We start from the raw sequence: 20,499 nt of genomic DNA, 5'->3' as shown, positions 1-20,499 counted from the left end.
TCTCAGTTTGCTAGTGGGCATTACTGAGTGGGACTGGGGATTTGGGATGGTCTCTGTCTGTCCCTCAACAGAGATCGGCTCCCGTTTCCCGGCTGGTTGGTTCGTTTTAAACAGCCAATTGCCCTATGCCCGGCATCCCCACACACAAAGCAGTGATTACAGTTTTCTGAGCCTTGCTGCATACATTTGGTGCAGCTGGGTATTTTACCTCTCCTTGTGTAACGGAGCGGAAAGGCTGATTATGTTTCCAAGATGGTTTGTGTTTTTTAAAAGGAAGGAAACCTTCCTCAAAGCGGGCAGAGCAGTGGAGCCGCCGAGGGAAAAGCACACGATACAAAAACTGTAGAATTAAAAATATAATTTATTATATTTAAATAGTTAAAAAGGTAAAATGAATTAAAACAACCTTGGCCAAGGGAAGACACAATAAAAATCAATAACACACAACATTAAAAGTCCAGTGGAATCCACCACAGCCTAAAAGTCACAGAAAAACTAAGAAATCCAGCGTAGTAATAAAAGAGGGAAACCCAGCAGAGTCCTCGCCTTCCTCCTCGCATTCCACGTCCTGGTGCACTGAAGAAAGGGAGGGAGCGGCAGTCACTATTCCTTTGGCAGTTTACTTTATAAAAAAGGATAAGTCAAAGACTTACCTGGGAGGGCAGAGCTCTCAACTCCGCCCGCCGCTTCCTTAAACTGCAATCGGCACTGCGGTCTCACTGCTTCTGTTCTCCCGCAGTGCACGAGCTGGCTCTTGTCGTTATTGCCACTTGACTGCTGCTACGCGTCCCTAGTCACTGGTAATCTCTTTTCCTCCCCAGTCACTGGTCATCTCTCGCTCTCCAGTCGCTGGTAATCTCTTTTCCTCCCCAGTCGCTGGTCATCTCTCACTCTCCAGTCGCTGGTCATCTGCTTCATCTGATCATCTCTACTCTCTGATCGTCTCTCGCTCTCCCCTCTGATCGTCTGTGTCTTTCCTCTGTCTGTCTCGCATTCTTCGTGTTGCATCCTCTGTTGAACACCGGCTCCAACCCTTTTATGTGTCATTGAGCACTCTGTAAATTACCTTTCCTTTCCTCTTCAGGTGTGTCCAATTAGTCAAAACGGGGAAAAGGGCGGAGTCTCTCCAGGACAATTTGACGATAACTAAAACATGCAAACTAAATAAAACACTGCACAAAATATAACCAATGCATGCAATATAAAAAATAAATATGTACACTTCACATTAAAATACAGCACAGCAAAACAACGTCCGTCCTTCCCTGGATGACATCTGCAGCTGAAGGTTGACTTGGTGGAGGGGTGGGTGCCTGGTTAACAAGAGGTTGGGTGCCATGGAATTGGTCCTGGCCTGGCGTTTGGACAGGTGCAGTCTTTGATTGGGTTGTATGAATAGCTGCCGCTTGTTGGCCCATTAAAGTCGCAACCATGTTAGTCAAAGCCTCTACTTGTGCACTAAGCTGTTGGATCGCATCATTATCCCCACTGTTTGCACTCACATCTCCTCCTTCCACCTGGACACTATGTGTATGTGTTGTCTTTTGACGGGGGGCATGACCTAACCTACGCTGGTGTTCATTTTCATCGCTAATCATCTTCATAACCTGGCTGAGAATCTCCTCATCAGTGACGTCGCTGTTTGAAAGGAGTGGCCTTAGTTGCTGTCTGATGTCAGTATGTTTTGTGCCCAGGCCTTGGTAGATACTGTGAAGAAAGACTTCCTGAATAGTTTTGGGTTCATAACGAATGTCTGTACTGACCTGTTTTGATTGGAACAGGATCTTCTGTTTGAGTCCAATCATGCGGTACAAGAACAGTTGTGGGGTTTCTTGTTCACTCTGTCTTGCACACATAAGCTCTTGGAACAATTCAGTGCTGGCCTTTTCACCCAGGTGTGATCTGAGAAAGCCCTTGAGTTCATTCACAGTGATTTCATCTTTGTTGATGAGCATATCCTTGAAGACACCTGGCTTTACAATTCTCAGTACACCCCGGATAACCTCAGTCTCTGTGAAACCCTCTCTAATGCCTTCATCTATCTGTTTACACATGCTGCTGTAAGTTATGTCAGCATTGTGGTCCCCAATCTGGCCACCATGTACCTTAAATTCCTTCCGTTGGAGGTAAGAGAGGTCCTTTAAGGAAACCATTCTCTCAGTGGTTACATGTGATGAGGGGTGAGGTATTGCTGCATGTGTTACTGGGTCACCTATACTGTGTGCCCCACTAGGATGTGTGTTACTTGCATTTCTAAAATGCTGTGGCTCTCCACCCCGCTCATCATTTATGATTCTAGGCTGGGTTGGTGGTGCGAGCCTGTGCACCAAAGTCAGTCTGCTGTGATGTTGTAGGCTCTCTGGGGATGGAAAGTAAGGGGGTGGTATGCTGTTGAGTGTTAGTAACTGGTGGTAACTGGCCTAAGTTAGCATGTGTCACTGTAGTGCGCTCGACTGTCTTAGCACTAACAACTGGTGACTCCAGTGGCTGCGCCACCCCATTAGCAGTGTTCAATAGGCCACGATTTTCAACCATACTGCATACAAGATCATTTAGCACCAGCAACTGACTCATTCCCTCATCCTCAGAATTTAACAAAGCATCTGACTGCATATAGTTAATAATGCAATCCACACAACCTTCTTCATCAGTGGACTCTAATTCACTACTCTGGCTGTCTGTGACCAGGTCCCTTGCGAGCTGATAGGCTTCTGCACCTGAAAGCTTATACAAGTTCTTTTTGATGCTCCAAACCAGCTCCTTGCGCGCTGCTGCCATGATGAGCTTCATCTAATGAGACACAGAGGTGCAGTTCCGTTGGTGGAGTGAAGACCCTTGTACAGATCTTGACTTCTCTTTGTGGACACCCACCAGCTGTCGTCTCGGCTACAGCGATGCCATCTCACGTTGACTTTCTGGTTCTAGTATCTCTGGACCCTCTTCCTTAGAAGACTCAACAGGAAGTGGATCCCGGACGAGCCCCCACAATTTGTTACGGGCCCCAGGAATGGTGCCACAATAACAAAGAAGAAATCCCTGCAAACACAGGTAAAGTTCAGGAGCAATGAAGACAGTGCACTCGGTTTGCCTCTCAGATTGCATCTCTTATTCAAGTTTCAATAAACATGAACAGCATTAACAATATCCACGTGTGCATGACTTTTTCAGTCCCAGTGTCCATATCTGTCCATTTCCCCAAAGTCACAAGTAGAAAAATTAATGAATTCACACTCTACACGTTCCACTATTTTACATGTACTTCACGCGATCGCTCAGTCTAAGCAAAACAAAAGTACACACCTGCTCTTACTTAAGCAGTTGGAAGCCACTGTAATCTACAATGAATTTACAGCAATATACGACTGTACAGATTCTGAATACTGAAATTGAGCAGAATTAGACACACATTTACAGCACACTGAGGATGAAACTCACTTTTGCATAGCATGGGCAACCTCTTTCTATTTCACATGTCATTAACACCCACATATTAAACAGCTTTATACTTTTCCAAACCTCAATGACACTTTAACAATAAAACATCTTTGTATCATAAAATTTATATAGAATAGTAAAGTGTGCGGGAGTACCAACTTTCATAATGAAAAGAAAATAAATCTATATGAATGACCTTCCTACAAGACAACGCTCTGGGCGCTACGACCCACAATACAAAACATTACCGCGCCATTTCTGCTAGCGGCCTGCGCAGCCTGACCCCGCTGTCTCACACTGATGCGAGTCGACCGCGCGGCAGTGCCCATAAGTGTTACAGGTACTGTTCTACTTCTTCACAAGTTAACATGGAGATAAAACATTGTTATGTACAAACAGTGGTAGTATTTCTTTACCAGGTACCAACCTGCAAACACAGGTAAAGTTCAGGAGCAATGAAGACAGTGCACTCGGTTTGCCTCTCAGATTGCATCTGACTCGTGGGCGGAAGTCCATCCCCCTAAAGCAACCGGGTTGCACCTGTCTTGGAATAATAGTTCCGCCTGGGGTGTTGCTCCATTTCTTTGTACTTTCTATACAGTTTATGTGACAAAATAATGCACTGGTTAGGTTGGTCATGTTGTCAAAGTCATTTTGGATATTAATAGCCACAGAAAATAACTGATAAACAAATTAAATTAATTAATTAAATGATTAACACAAAAGTGGCCATGCATTTTGGGTGTGCCACACTAACAAAGCTTTGCAGACCAGTATCTATGTGTTGTAGCTGTCTATCAAAGTGAGCCTTGAACCCACGAGGTGGGCTGCTCTTCGGTTGTCGCTGATACTTTGGATTTGTGGCATACCACAGAAAGGGCAGAAGTCATATTTTGCCAAAAGAAAACCCTTCTTTGTGTCAGAATGAAACTGAGTGTTAGAAACAACAACCTAAACTGCCGACAGCAGCCATTCTCCATGCTTTTCGTGTGTGCCTGTTTGATCTTTGATGGCGTTTTGTTTTGTTTTTTTAATCCTTCTTTGTAGTCAACTCCACTGTGGTTTGCTTTCATGTTCAAGCCAACTTTTAAACCAATCGCCATTAAATTTACTCACAGTGTCATCACCATGGGGCTACATGCTGTTGGTTTTTTGGTGGACTGCTCAAAAAAACCGAAATGTATGAGAATTCTCAAAATCCCTCTGTCGCTCTACGTAGCCAAAAAGCAAACAAAGAAGATCAATGCGGGGCCATAAATCCTGCATGAGTGGACTGTATTAGAGTCAGAGCTAATAAATATTGAAACGAGAAGACGGCATGTGTCACTGGAAGAATACTGGCCTTTTGCCTCCTTTTATTGGCTTATACGTTTTTATGTCTGGATACTGAAGAGACCCATCCTGCACCACACGAATAAATCTTGTAAGTCCGAAATGTTGTTAATACCCCTCCACCCTCAGCTTAGCAGGCAAAGTATCAAGGAAAACAAAGTGTTAATGTCATACAAAAAGATAAACCAGCAGAAACTATGATAGGGGCCAGTAGCCTATCATTAATAATAGCTCTTTAAATAACGGTGCTTATAACTAAGTAACAACATGTAATTTGCATTAAACCCACAAACTGCCGTTAGAACAGTATGGCACAATATACCTTACTCCATACTAGACTCTCTGTTTGCTGGATGACTCATCCCCCTCCCCTAATCCCCCCAGCCCTTCTTGCCTGGCGGTTTGTTGTTTCAGGCCTCTCCTCTTCAACATGAGGAAAAAAGGTGTGCTTGTGCACCGGGCTAGCTGTTGAAACTTGCACTTGGAACTTGTCTTGCGGCTCCCTGGCTGCCACAGTGGAGCTGTGTGTTTATGAAATGGAAGATTCACGATGGTGGTGCCGGCAGTTTGGAAGAGGATTTAATCAGATCCCCTATTCAGGAGCAGTAACTTTAGTCTTGCACTCGGTCTACTGTGTGAAAAGCATTGTAGAGGAAAGCAGTGAAACTGACTGCTTTTCTTGTAGTCATGTTCACCGTAAAGTTCTTTGGATTCATGCACTCAGTTTGTGTATGGAAACACTGATGTAGACTCTTGCTTTCATAGGATGTGTTATTTCTCTCTCATCCTTCTGGTTGACTAATGTTTAAGTACACCTGGCTGTTGGCTACGCTGGTCTGGTTTGTATGCTTTTACCCCAGTCTAAAGGAATGAGGGGGTTTGTTGGAAGTCTTGCCAGTTCTTCGAGGAGGCTGCGATTAAGACAAGATGGTGGAGCCACACACATGCAAACACCTGGGAAGCAGCTGCCGTGCTTTTGCTGCTGAAGCAACATTCAAGGACTGGTCCACTTTTGTCTAATAATCTAAAGTCAGCGCAGAGCCGAGCTAGTTCACTTCACAAAAGGACTTCTCACAAACACGGCCTGAAGCATGGATAAAATGGGACTGGGGAGTGATAAATGATAAACTCAGTGGATTCTGATTACACTTCTTGTTCGACAAAATGTGGTGATATTTATAGGAGTGTCACATTTTATTGTTTTGCAAGTAAATAGTCAAACCTTTGCGTGAGCTCGATGATATATGGTGATCTGGTGCTGTATGTAAGGCATTCATAAACAGATGTTGGAACAGAAGAGAAAATGTACTTTCAGGAGATGTAGTGGTGAAGAAAAAGAAGAAGTAGAAAGGGGAAAAAAAATCTAGTTTGAATGGTAGATTTATGACTATGAATGTGCATCAGATACCCAAACACTGCACAATACTTAGAAGTACTTTAGAAGAGAAGTTTGGAAATCTGGAGAGTTATCTTGGCAACTTTTGCTTTGTCTTTTGTTGCAAAATCTGTGCATAAACAGTAGAAATCTTTTGCATTGTAAAGTAACATATTTCAGTCAGTAGCTTCCACGCTGGCCCTGGTGCACCCAAGTTGACCGTGGTACACAACGGGCTTTGTGTTTTGCAGAACATTACAGATATTCCTGTCTAGAGATCTTTTAGATCTCTGTAGAAAATGAAAACACAAATCATGATTGATACAGTATACAGTCATCATCCATCTATTTGTTGTCTTCCAGTTACCGAAAGTCAGGTCACGGGGGAGGTGCACGAGCCAAGGTATTGCAGAAGTCCCTCTCCCCCTCTCAGCAACACTTTCCAGTTCATCCTGGGGTATCCCAAAGCATTCCCAAGCCATGCATGACAGACATATAAAACCTTTCCAGCAGATTCAGAGTTTACCATGCTGGCTTTAAAAGTGTGCCCATCTGTTGACTCCATGTTAAATCACAGAGCAGAAATAAAATATAGAAAATGAATAAAGTTAGACTTAGCTACTGTGACATCACCTTTAGTTTTTGGACTTCACGTTTCAACTGGGAAATTAGCCTCTTGCCAGTCTTTTTTTTTTTTTGAGGGTGTAGCACTAAGTAATCAGTTAATTGAAACAAGCTCGATTAACAAAGTGCAATAAAGTGTACACATCCAACACTTATTACTGCTAATTGTTGCTATGAAATAGATACATATAATCAAATTTCACTTATCCAAAATGGACCACAGACCTGAGAGGTCTGTTAGTACAATTAACCACATAGCAAGCCATACTGCTTTAGGTAACAAGTGAGTGCTGGCAGCTGCTAGGTTTCCATTAGACACTGCCTTGATTAACCAAACTCAGCGTCCTCAATCTCCCAATCATATTTGTGGTGTTGGTAGTATTTTTAATGTTATTATTCAGCAAATTGCAACTTTCTGTGTAGTCAATAGAGTACAAATAGAAAATCTTCTCAGTATTTTATGAATAGGAAATTGGCTGGTATGTTTGAAACACACCCATACAGTCTATGCGCTCACATTTCTAAAACCAAGCTAACGGACGTTAGCCGATAGCCTACTACTGGACCTTTTCCTAATTTCTGGCCCCTAAACACCAAAATGTTCATATCCAAAATGCTCGGGGCAATTTTGTGGTCCACAAGACAGTGGGTTCTATCGCTGTGGCTTCATCCATCTTTGATAAATAGTTTTTGATTATTATTAAAAGCCACCATTTTCTACCTGCTAAATACAGCTGATGGAATATCCGCATCTATCTCACTGGAGTTTTCAGTATATATCTTTGGCTGGTGACGAGATAGGCCAGCTAGGCTGATGGAAAACAACCTTTTTCACAACCTATAAAATCCTGCAAGAATTATGTTAAAAAGCTCAGATTCAAGTCTGCTGACAGCAAGAAATTCTCAAGGTTTTTTTCACCCCAACTGCTGTGCTCGAGGTCCTTTCCTGTAACAGAGGGAACAACTTTAACTCCACTTTAGTATTTTACAGCTGGTCTGGTGGATTCAAGTCTTCTTATCAACAATATGTGATCTGCCTCTTGAAAGCAAGGTTTTACACTATGTATGTTACAATTAACTGGGTGGATGTAATTCCCCTCAGAATGGTTTATTTACTCCTAAAGTCTCTGAAATTGCTGCAACCAAAAAACAATTTGTGGCCTAACAAGCGACTGAGGCATGGAAGGTTCCCACTCTAACAAAAAAAAACAAAAAAACAAGACTGTGTATCCAGAAGTCTCCAGCAGTCAGTGACAACCTTCCCATTTCCAGCCGGGGGAAACACCCGCCAGATTGCAGAATAATTTCCCCTCTTTGATTCTGTGTCCAGAGAAACGAGACAGGAAGCTGACTGTTCCTCCAGACCACCAATGACTGGCAGACAAACATTGGAGCTCACTAATCCTGGTCTCAGATCAGACTCTGATCTCCATTTTCAGACTGTACTGTATACACAATAGCAGTCGCATGCCGATCTAGGTTCAGCTCCTTAGGTCATCGTTGCTCTCGACCCCCCAGGGTCTGAGCCAAGAAAATGAATTTAGCATGCCATGTTCTTATCAAACTGCCAGACACCCTGAATTTTGTAGCTAATTTGCTTTCATTATTACCAGATGTGGTGACATGCAGACAGATGTTTATTATATTAAATAGCTACAGGCGGCTCATAGAAATGATTATTCCTCTATTATGAAGCTCGGGAAAGCTGCTCAGGGATTGGTGTCTGAAATTTACGACTGCTGAGCTGTTTTTCCAGGATTATATATGCTTCGTCGATACTAGAATACAGATTTAAAAAATGAGGTGACCCTGGATTGTTGGTATGTAAGGTCACACTCACTCTGACTTCTCAACTGCTGACAGATGAATCCAGAGAGATTTGTGTAGTGCTGTTTTCTTGGAAGGTTTTCACCTTTCCTGGCTGTCCATTTGGGTTATCCTTTTATGTAGCCAAACATTTCAATCATTGCAGATTATCTTCAAGCCTGCAGAGAATCTACTGACCGTATCAGACAAGAGAAACAGCACTTGCTTGGCAAAAACACACCAGTGCCAAATTCAGCCTGGAAACACTGAGCTGGAGAAATCCCCTGGCCGTGTGTGACGTTCACACGAGTTGCCATCAGTGTGAATCCCAGCATGGACTCCATAAACCTCCATCAGCCCATCTCTTTTCGATCTCTAGTTCTTTGTATGATTAAAAGCATATACAAGAGCTTTGCATATTGCAGATGTTACCATAAATCACCAGTTGGCCCTGCCTCTGCAACTGGCTGCCTGACAAATGCTCCACAATAACTACAGCCCCCACCCCACCCTTCCAGTAAAAGAGAGAGAAAAAAAGAAAAGGGGGGTAAAAAAAAGAAAAAAGAAAGAAGTCTGGAATTTCTACCCGGCTGCTTGTAACTCTTTCAGGACTATTGTAAAACCTCAGCCATGTCAGCACAGGTGGAAACCTGAGGGGTCGTAAAACTAGAAAGAAAAGAAGCCCGCCCACTCCAGGCTTTCTCTTTCCCCCACAATGTCTTAAACTCCCCACTGGCCTGGCTAGCCCTCCACTGTGACTAATTCCACACAAATCTAAAGAGCTAAATCAGTCAGTCTGCCTGTGTGTCTGTAACCGACACCCCCATGCCCGTAAAAAAGACGTGACCATAATGGCTGAGATGGAGACCAGGCTGTGAATCACAGTCTCTGGGGCTTTGGAGCAAAATGCTGTCTGTAGGCAACTTTCAAAGCTTAAATCCTCACCACCATCCGTGCAACTTTTAAAAGTTTTACACTGATATTGACAAGGAGGGGAAGCCAATTAAGGGCCGCTGGAATTGGACAGTTGAAGTCCAATTTTTCCTGTTCTGCAGGTTATTTTACGCTGTAAATTGATTTGAGGAGTGGCTGACAAAGTTGGATGGAAAGTTTGAAATCATGGGATTCAAAAGTTACAGAAAAGTGTCTGGCAGTTTGGATCAGTCATCGTACTATACATTAAAAAATATCCAAATTTTCACAAAGCTTAAGTGCTGAGTGATTAGCTTATCATATAGAGTGGGAGCAGAGTTAGTGCACAGATTTAACAAGAGAGATAGTGGCGGGCTCCAGGGATGGAAGTATTTTGGTTCAGAGTTAAGTGTCTCAAAAACTGTTGGATGACTTGCCATGAAATTTCTGTACAGATATCCAAGGTACCCAGAGGATGAATCCTAATTACTTTGGTGATCCCCTGACTTTTCCTCTAAAACCCCTAAGACATAAAGGATTTCAAAAGAAATGACTCAACATTTTTTATGCATGTATTGCCATGAAATAGAGGACAAAAATCCCTGTTCAATGTTGACTAATTTGTAGTAACTTTAGTGATGCCTTAATGCTTCATCTAGAGTCATCTGCTTCAATATAACTTTAGTTCATAAACAAATATTTACTTTGCACTCCTATTAGCTTAACCTTTTGGAAGCGATCAAATATTAGCATGCTAAAAGCGTTTGGCACCACCTATAGCAAAACTTAAAAAATGAAATAAAAAACTGGACAACTGTACTCACTGACAACTGCTATATTTATATATTATAAGTTATAAAGTTACATAATTGTCTAAAGGTACACTGAAGGTGGTAAACATTGTACCTGATTAATTAGCGCATTAGGTTAAATCTTGTTTATTTTTTCTTTTATTTTTCTACTAAACTTTCTATAATTGGCATCTTAAATTTATGGCATCTTAAGGGCAAAGGTTCTGCCTGGAGAACTCTATGATGAGGATGCTAGTTAGCTTAGCATAAATCATTTCAGTTATGCTATTAGATTACCTTTAGCTCTCTAACAAAGTTCAGCTGTGCTCTTCTAGCCTTGTTTTAGATACGGTGTTTTATAATAAGGTTTTGGTGGGTGGGAGTGAGGTGTGAGGTCTGGTAGTGATGAGAGTGGAGGTTTATAAGCAAGACACTGAAAACAAACTGCCCGAGGGTTAGCTGTTTCCCTGCACCTGGGATATAGTTGCTTTGTTTGTTTTGTTTCTTAACAGCTCTTACTTATTATCTCTCGAATACTTACATATTGCAAATGCCAAACTAACAAATTGTATGTTGTGTATTTTGATACCATATAATTAAGTCTCTATTAAATCTGAAATTATCTTTAAAGTGAAAGGAACATTACTGAGAACAACTGATATTGTTTCCATTGTTCCACACCCAGAAACTCTCAAACACTTTACCAATTAGGAAGTAATTGCTGTTGATGTTTAGCTTAGGTTAACCATTCGGTCTGGATAAATCAGGTCTGGTGAAGCACTAACCCACATTTTTTCCTTTTTTACAAGCCACAGTAGGAGATAAATGAAGAAAGGTGACCTTGTGGGTTAAGTTTAAGATCCAGGTGGTTTCCGCTCATCCTGTCATTGCCCATCTGATGCTTCAGACAGGCTGCATTCCTTCATTGTATGTAAAGAAAGCTGTGCTATGGTGGCTAGTAGTTGTTGCAAACGGCCTGCAATTATCTTTTCAGTTTGTCTGATCCCCTTGACAGAGTATATGGAGAGCCATTTCAAAGCAGATGATGATAAAAACACCCACAGATACAGTATAGAAGGTGAATTATGGATAGCCCCATACTGTATATTTCAGACAGACAGAAATGCAGATTGCAGTAATACCTTTAAGAGGCAGAAATAAAGATCCACACAACAGCAAACTAATCAGTTTGGCATGTCGTGTTGCAACACGCCCAACGCTGACTCAATTCTAAATCTTACTAAATCTTTACATGTGGGCTCTTGCTTCAGTTGCACATCTATCCATATTTTTTTCAGTGCAAAGTGCTTATTTTGCCGTTACTGTCTTATTTCCTACTGAATACTTAAGTAATCTCTCAGAGAGCCTTTTGTGATATATTGTATCTTTTCTGCACACCGCTGGTAGAAGAGGGATTTAAACAATTATACAACAATGTATTGATCCTCTTGGGGTAATGCACAGCAGCAAGTAGTGACTCAAATAAAGCGAATAATAAATATCAGTGGAAAAAATGCTAAAATTTGTCAAATAAAAACTACGACAAATGGATTTGTGTAGACCCTCCCTGCTTTTAGACTGTTTTTAAAGGGGCCTTTGGTAGAATAGCTCAGTCGTCACTCTTCGCCTGACTTTTGACCTTATAGAGCATCAACACTTCAGACACTCCTGGATCAAACACACTGACACTGAGTGTGTGCTTGACCCCAGATTATGTGCTAAAAATCTCACACCTACAAGCTGATGCAAACTTGCCATAGAAACTATGCTTTTTTGTTAGTTAGCAAATGCTGTGTTCCTGTTGCATTCCTTTTTAAAAAATGATCAATTTCATGCATTCTTTAATATTTGGACGCTCCTTGCCTTTTTGGATGCTATCCCCTCCACCAAGCTGTTCTCAAAAGACGTGAGTGATGCTGTCTCTGGGAAATGATGGGAAAAGCCTAGCGCTGACAACGAGCAAACAAACACTAAAGGTTTTTAATTTCAGGCCAAGCCTGCTGTCAACAGCTCGAACAAATGAAAGCAAAGGAAGGAATGGGGATTGGTTGGGGGGGGGGGCAGCAAAGACCAACAGGACACAGTGTTCATCGAGCCTCTTTCTTTGAAAAAAATCTCTCCCTTTTGTTGATGCTGAGAGCTCTTTGTAGAGTCCTAATCTGATAACGGGGTGTGAGTGTTTTCACAAGTTAACCTCTTTACTATTTACTGAGACCCAGGGACGCCAAATGGTGCATGTGAAACCTGCTGTGCTATACTGGGGAGCGACACTTCCAAACAAAGGTTTAATGATGTTCTGATGGTTGGCCTACAACTCACTTGGATTTTCAACGGCTTCTTTGGGAAGGAATGTTTAGACCGCTGAGTTTATACGTTAGCTGAAATGTCACAGCAATTCTTTGATACTTTCTTCATGTGTGCCAGTTTATTAATGAGTACAATGTGGCCAGTCTGTCCGCTGGATTCCATCTTGGCTGGGTGGAAAGTGAATCCAGATCCAAAGAAGTTAAACTCGAGTAGAGTGTAAGGACAGAAATCAGGAGTTGCTGTACAGAAGAAACGCAGCTTTGCATTTCTAACCTGGTCTCTGACAATACCATCATACCCAGTGAGCTTTGTGAGCATGTTCTGGCAGGCACTGTTGTGCAAACAGCTCAGGCTTTTTAAAGCAACTGAGCTGTCAAATATTTATTGTTTGGTTAAGGGTTCAGTGAGAAATTATGACATCAGTTACAGGAGCAACAGCTAGGAGCTGAGGAGATGGGAGAGAAAGGGGGGATTTCCCACTTTTTCCTCAGACAAACCCTGTCTGAGTCAAAATCCACAGATCTGTCCAGAAGGACTGCACTGAGGCCTGATGGGTCTGTCTTTGACTGATTCTTTTAACCTAAAACAGGCTTTTCAAAGTGACCGTGTGCTAATATTCTGGGTTTGAAACAAGCAGTTTAATGACCAGGGTGATAAAGCATCATTCTCTCCTGAAACCTGAGTGATTAAAAAGCAGTTCTCACCTTAGAGGTCGGATAAATTCAGAACACTGTCTTAATAGTTTATAAACCAACAGCAGGGGAGTTCAAAAGAAAAGTTGGATACAGGGGAAAAAAGCCTTTGATGGAGTTAATTGGGCATACTTTTTCACCTTTTCACTGCACTTAACAAATTGGTTTTTGGAGACATTCTCGAAACTCCCAAACAGTCGCACTAGTGCAGCCGTTAACTGAATCAACCTTTCCAAAGTGGATAAAAGTACCAGATTTTGCAGTGTTTGGCCCTCTGGAGCCATTCATTTGAAAAATATCATTAGCCTTTTGAAGTTTTAAAATTTCAAAATGTTCCTATTTGGCCATAATTTCGATTTTAGGAAGCAACATTTCAACCACTAGATACATTTCAGAGGTTTTACTCTTGAATTGTCATTTTTACTGCAAGTCAAATTTATAACTTTGCCAGAGAGTCTTTAAAATCATTGCAGTGGTACATATGCTGCATGTTGCTCCAATGGTCCGATGACAGGTCAGTATGAGAGTATTGGCCTTTAAGCTTTCTGACAGCACCATGACGTTCAGACATTTAACATTCATCCAGTGCTAATTTATTCCCGAATGTCATGTATTTGATGCATGAAGGCTTTCCTTTACCCTTGGCTCAGCTCTCTCATTGCTGGCACAATGCTTATTTATGTAACAGGCTAACACAGAGAGACAGATAACTATTTAGTGTCACACCAGCAACTACTTTAACATCACCAATTAATCTGACAAGCAGGTCTGTGGATGGGTTCACTCCAAGAAACGTCCTATGTCAAAGCAACCAGTGCACAAGTTATTTGCTATATCGGCTGCATCACATAACTAATCTAATCACATCTGTGTCCTCTGCAACTTTTACTCTTCTTTTTTACTCTCTCTTAGCACACAAAGCTACATCCACAGACCCATTTTTAATGCTCATCATACACTGTGCACACCCACATGGTATTTGCCTAAAAACACCTCCTTTTGCAGGAGCTGGGAATCAAGCCACTAACCTTGTGAATGGTAGGTAATCTGCTCACCATAAACAATAAAAGATTTGATGTCCACCCAGGAGATGTGACTGAAATATGTAGTGTGTAGTATCTGTGCAAAATATTTAAGAAGAAAACAACAACTCTGGAGTGATTTCAAACTTCTAAAGTTGACTTTTGTGTGGCAGAATGTGAATGTTTTGATACTGTGATCTTTCAGAAAGACACATGTAGTAGCATTTGGGTAGCGGCACTATACTCACCAGGCTTTCAAACATGGATGCACACTCTCCAAGCTAGGCATAGAGATTGTGGAAAGTGGATGTGGTAGTGAGTTGCTGCATGGTCTGCTTATGCTAACAATGATGTATTTTGAGTATAGCACCAGTTGTTCATTACAATTAGTATGACAATATAGCGTACCATTAACTATCACCAAAAATATCTGCCTATGCAGATTATATCATTGTATATCTCACAATCCCAAAAGACTAAAAGACCCAAAAGATCTCGTAGGACTACTCAACGAATCAATGTAAATCCACAATTTTCCTCTTTGTGCTGACAGCTGATGTGTATAAAACTCCAACATTCGCAGGGACAAAAGGCAACATCTGATGCCTCTGTGTTAATATTTCCACTTATTTCTTTAGGATTGCCAAGAAGTCATAAAGTACAATAAAGCTTAAAACTAATACGCACATGCCACTTTTCCTTTCTTGAAAGTCTGGGATTCATTTGCCATGTTTAGAGACATATGAATGAAAACTGTTTAAATAACTGCTAAAAAACAATCTGACAAAGAACAGCCTCATATTGAAGCAGAACATCCATGATTGATACTTAATGGCCCATACATCAGTCCAAATGTATTAAAAAACTGCTGAGAAATACAAAAATAATCCCTCACAGGCTTAATATGTTATGCGCTTGTGGGCCCACCCAGAAGAGTGACTTGCAGCCATTTGTATTTTTTTCATAAACTATTTTATCATCCAATGTGTTGTACAGAAAGCATACACACATCCTCCCACGCTGACTAAGCGAACTCCAGATGGAAAATGGAGCCATCTTTCCCCCAGCATGCAGGACAGGCATCTCTGCACTCTTTTCATAACAAAGATTTTTAAATGTTTTCCAGACTGGATGGCAGCAGCCTCTGTGTGGCGACTCCATCAGCGTCTTGGATGATGTCTTGGCACTCTCGGATAGATTTCTGAAACATAAATACAAGTACTGGCTGCCTGCTGGAAAGGGGCTCCAACAAGCCTCCTACTTAGTTGTTCAGTGCCCCCTCTCTTTGGGGGAAGGGGTGTTCACATGCTCTTGTTTGCTGAAAATAGGTAGATGTTCTCTGTTTTAAGTAGCATAACTTTTTAAGGCATACAGCAATCTATTATTTCTGTCCAGAGTGAATTTTTACAATATATGTGGATTTATGGTGCTATTAAGTAAAATAACAGCAATGAAAGCAATGAATGAAAACGTACCATTTGATGTGCTATGATTGCAGAGTATAGCAGAGTAACTTAAAATGAAATTAATAATGGTTTCAAACAAGCTAAAGGGCGCATCTCATATAAGGAAAAATATTGAAAGTCAAGGTAAAGGTGGGGAAGGGTTGGAGCGAAAGAAAAGGGAGGAAAGACGGCCCTGCAGAGGCTAACATGTCTTCTGGCCTGAATTACTATCATTATTGTAATGACTCTGTAATGTTTTCTTTCCTGAACCAGTAATTGTTACCAAGCCTGCTGTTCAGAAGTGCAGGTGGACAAATTGCTGCCAAGCATTACTTTCCATGATAGCGGGGAAACATAATCATTTCCATCTCGGCTTCAAACAGGACAGTGCCCTTTCTCAACCAAACTGGTGGCATTTGTGATAGTTAGTATACACGCTTGAAGAGTATAAAGCAAAAGAAAGAAATAACTTTTGCTTATGGGATATCAACCACTCAACCACACTTGCTGTACATATTCTGTTTATGTTAACAGCCTTGTCGACTCCTTTTAGGCTAAAGAATTATAACATTACTGACAATAATGCAAGAGAATTGTTTTAGAACAGTTCCTTTATTAAGTGTAGCACATTATTAAAATATCTCACAGCACATAAAACTGTATTTACAAATTTAACTAAAAGGATCAAATTATAAAAGTCATATTATTTATGCTGCAGAAAAATGTTCCTACTAGTGTTACATAGATCAGTATTACCACTGCAGAAACTTCAGGTTAAGTTAAAAGTTCAAATACTTTATATCTCCACTAACAAATGTTATTCAAAGAGAAATCATAAGATTGACAAGTGGCTAGGATGTGAGAATGCATCTTTAAAAATAGCAAAACAGCTCAAATTGTACCTCAGAAGCAGCTTGTCTAGCACACCAGAGACCACAGGGCAAGCACTGCCTGTCTTGCTTGCCCTGACAGAAAGCTGCTGCCTCGGTGTATAATCATGTCTTCCTCTGGGTTTTTGTCTGAGCCTTTACTGTGTAACCTGTTTCCTCTATGTAAATTTTTGTGTCTTCATGTTTTATAGTTTGGACCTTTTGCTGTTTCTGGATTTTGGTTGTTATATTTTGAAGTTTGCATTTTCTGTTGCTGCACACTTTTTGTCTGCAATTGCTGTTGAATGAAACCTTAACAAAAGGAACTACAAAACAGATGATTGATGAAAGCAAGTTAGTGAAGTTTAATATTTCTTGTTTGATTGATTTTTGAAAATTACTGCAGTTTCTGTTGTTTAGGAAGCAAAAAAAATTTTTTTTTACCTACTTGCAATGTAGTGCATTAGCCTCTAACAACTAGGGCACAGACAGCTGAACAATATTCAATTAGGGCTGAAACAATAACAGATTTCTTTAGCTGTCTATGTCATGTCTTATGGATTGTTTTTGCACTTTTGACTGTTATAAAACTAATGTTAGGTGTATATATATACATATATATGTTATAATATTTGTTATGTTTAATTTGTTCCATTTTCAGTTAAATATATGTTTGAAATGTCTTGCAAATAATTGCATTCTGTTTTACTTTGGGTCCCAACATTTCAGGAAACAGTGTTATACCTCTAGTTACTGTTGTAATGGCTGACTAAATGATATTACTTTATCTTTAAAGGTCATTTCATAAAAACAAATGGGAAAGAATGCACATTTTTCCTGCTGTTTTCTTATTTCCCCCTTTTTCCAGTTAACATGAGCATAAGCTATGTTGTACTTGCAGGTACTGACCCTTTTAAACTTCCACGGTCCATATAACCCACATGAACCTCCACCCAGCACCACCACCACCTGCGGCAAACTGTCCATGACTCTTAAAACCAGCCAGATGTTGCCTTAAGTCGAGGATTTCTGTGCAGTTTCACGATCAGGATTGATGCTAATTGCTTTGGTGAGGTGGGAGATTTTTATTGCCGTGTAAGATGTAGAATTGCATGTCTTTATTTAAACTATGAGGAAAGGATATCTCATTAAAGTAATCTAATTACTGAAATCATTTATTGTTCTCAACATACTTTCCTACATTTCCCAGAATTGCCTCCAACTACCCCAAAGGGAACATGACTGGACTTGTTGCTCTCAGCAGTTTTAAAAGTAAAAGGAGGGTTGAAGGAAAAGAAGAGCAACATTTTTGTTTAAAACAAAGGAAATTCTGGCTTGTTTTCCGCTACTACTAAATGTATTTCAGGAAGTGGGTTGCTGAACATCAGTGCAGGTTTGTGAGTTAAGAATTTAACACGAGATCTTTACCCAGAACATTAAATAGAATATTTTAGATTTGCAGGAGATGTATTAGAATTTGCTTTGTCTTCCTGGCCAATCTTCAAAGAAGAGATTGAAACATGTTGCTGCAACAGACTGCTCTTAGGCTTCTTTCCTACTCTTTGCTTTCTCTCCAAAAGGATTTGTCTTTTATTTTATGAGAACATTTGTTTGAAGTTACACTAAACCTTAGTTTTTCCAGTGTTGACCATTTCAGTTACAGAAGGAAAGGCACCTACTCTTACTCGGCTTTGTGATTATTTTATAGCAATTTAACTGAACAATCAACATTTAACATCTAATTAATAATAAATTGCTAAGCAAAAAGGCTATAACCTAACATTAAGATGACCTTTAGTTATATAGAAGTTGTGTTTAAGAATATCATACAAATTACTTGCATATATGTTAAAAAAAACCTTAACGTCTGTATTTTCTGCTTTTTCACTACATCCAACGGGCACATAATGCAGCCTTGGATGCCACATTCCCTTTGCAAGACATTAATGTGACAGAAACACTTATTCCTTCTCTCTCCCCCCCCCTTTCTTTTCAGTCCCAGATGTAGGCAACATCAAAAGCAAAATCTACATCTTTTGAAAGTGTTGTAATTGCCAACATGAATGCAGCGCACATGTGACACACACTGCATCAATCACACGGCAACACCTGACTTTAATCACCTCCCCATGGCCACAGTAATCGTTTTGACACCCACAAAATAGCTGAGAGCTAAATGCTTGAAAGAGGAAAAGTAGGATATTAAAAACTATAATTTTTAGAGCGGGGAATGAAGAAAAAAAACACATGACAGCCACCAGCTCATTTTATTTTATTTTTTATAGAATGCACAGCAGTCTTAAATGACTGTGTTGTTTAGTTCTCTTCCCTGCAGTAAATTTGAAAAGAATGAACGCAGGCAAATAAAAAACAAAACATTAATTCAGCTCCATAATCCACAAATAATAACACAAAGATGTAGTGTTTTTTTCCCATTTTGATGACACGGGGAGGGGGGATCTTTCAGGAAGACATTGTGCAATCTTAGACTTGACCACAATGACATGGGTTTCAACCACGGGGAATTTGTAAAATGTGTTGCTTATGTACTTGACCTCCCAGAAATCATTAGATAGTTAAACAGAAGAGGGCAGCACCATGACATCTGTTAATGAGGTTCTGCATGTTCTGCTAACAACTACTGATGTATTCTACTATGAAAATTCCTCACTGACTGCATAGGGTTTATGTGCTAGTCCTACAAAGTCAACTCAACATATTCTGCTGTTTGTTTCTAACATAAAAGCCCGACATTAGAGCTCATAGTGATACATTCAAACATCAGCGGTTATTCAGTCTTTTCAGAAGTAATTCACTTTACTGACTAAATATGTGTTCTCAAAGATGAATAAGCCTACCAGTGTAAATGATCCATATTCTTGTAGCTGCAATTCCAGAGAGAATTCCAAGAGAGACTTGGCAGCAGATGATGACCAAACATAAAAAGCTGTATACATGCAAATTCCAGTGATAATGTGATGTTTACAGTTTGTGCTGCTGTAACTTTACAGCTGGGCTTCTTCCAGTGCAGTTCAACACACTGCATATACAAAAGGTATTCCTTCAGCACAGATCTATAATTTGTGGGGTTTCCAAACAATTGTAAACTGAAACTGATAAACTGAATTGCAGTAAATTACTAAAAAAAAAATATATATATAAAAAAAAAAAAAAAAACACCCAGCACGCCCCTGCGGGCGGTTTATCCTTCAAGCTCGGGTCCTCTACCAGAGGCCTGGGAGCTTGAGGGTCCAGTATCTTAGCTGTTCCCAGGACTACGCTCTTCTGGACAGAGATCTCCGATGTTGTTCCCAGGATCTGCTGGATATATATATATATATATATATATATATATATATATATATATATATATATATATATATATATATATATGGCAGCACAAATGAACCAGCTGCTAGTTAACGAGAGACACCCGGAATGGCTAACCGAAGGTCGGACGGTCCTGATCCCCAAGGACCCCAAGAAGGGACCGGTCCCCTCCAACTACCGACCAATAACCTGCCTCAGTACTACATGGAAGCTCCTGTCAGGCATCATATCGGCTAAGATGAACAGGCACATGGGTCAATACATGAGTGGGACACAGAAAGGAATTGGCAAGAATACCAGAGGCGCAAAACACCAGCTACTGGTAGACAGAACAATCAGCCGAGACTGCAAGACCAGACTGACCAACCTGTGCACTGCCTGGATTGATTACAAGAAGGCCTATGACTCAATGCCCCACAGCTGGATACTGGAATGCCTAGAATTGTACAAGATCAATGGGACCCTAAGAGCCTTCATCAGGAACTCAATGGGGATGTGGTGTATAACACTAGAGGCCAACTCCAAGCCCATAGCACAAGTCACCATCAAGTGCGGGATC

The 20,499-nt window shown here is 40.6% G+C and overlaps 1 protein-coding gene across 1 annotated transcript; it reads right to left on the bottom strand.

Annotated features, from left to right (window-relative positions):
- Positions 1-455: 455 nt before the first annotated feature.
- LOC113009156 (uncharacterized) lies at positions 456-4,127 on the bottom strand. Its single transcript, XM_026147310.1, has 2 exons — positions 3,863-4,127; positions 456-3,036 (listed from the first exon to the last, which is right to left on the bottom strand). The coding sequence occupies exon 2, from the start codon at positions 2,151-2,153 to the stop codon at positions 1,224-1,226; it is 930 nt and encodes a 309-aa protein (XP_026003095.1). The 5' UTR covers positions 2,154-3,036; positions 3,863-4,127; the 3' UTR covers positions 456-1,223.
- Between the last annotated feature and the right edge of the window lie 16,372 nt (positions 4,128-20,499).

This window comes from Astatotilapia calliptera, chromosome 17, assembly GCF_900246225.1.
Source record: "Astatotilapia calliptera chromosome 17, fAstCal1.2, whole genome shotgun sequence".
Classification (NCBI taxonomy): domain Eukaryota; kingdom Metazoa; phylum Chordata; class Actinopteri; order Cichliformes; family Cichlidae; genus Astatotilapia; species Astatotilapia calliptera.
Note: the sequence above shows the minus strand (reverse complement) of the source record. Positions and strands in the feature narration are given on the sequence as shown.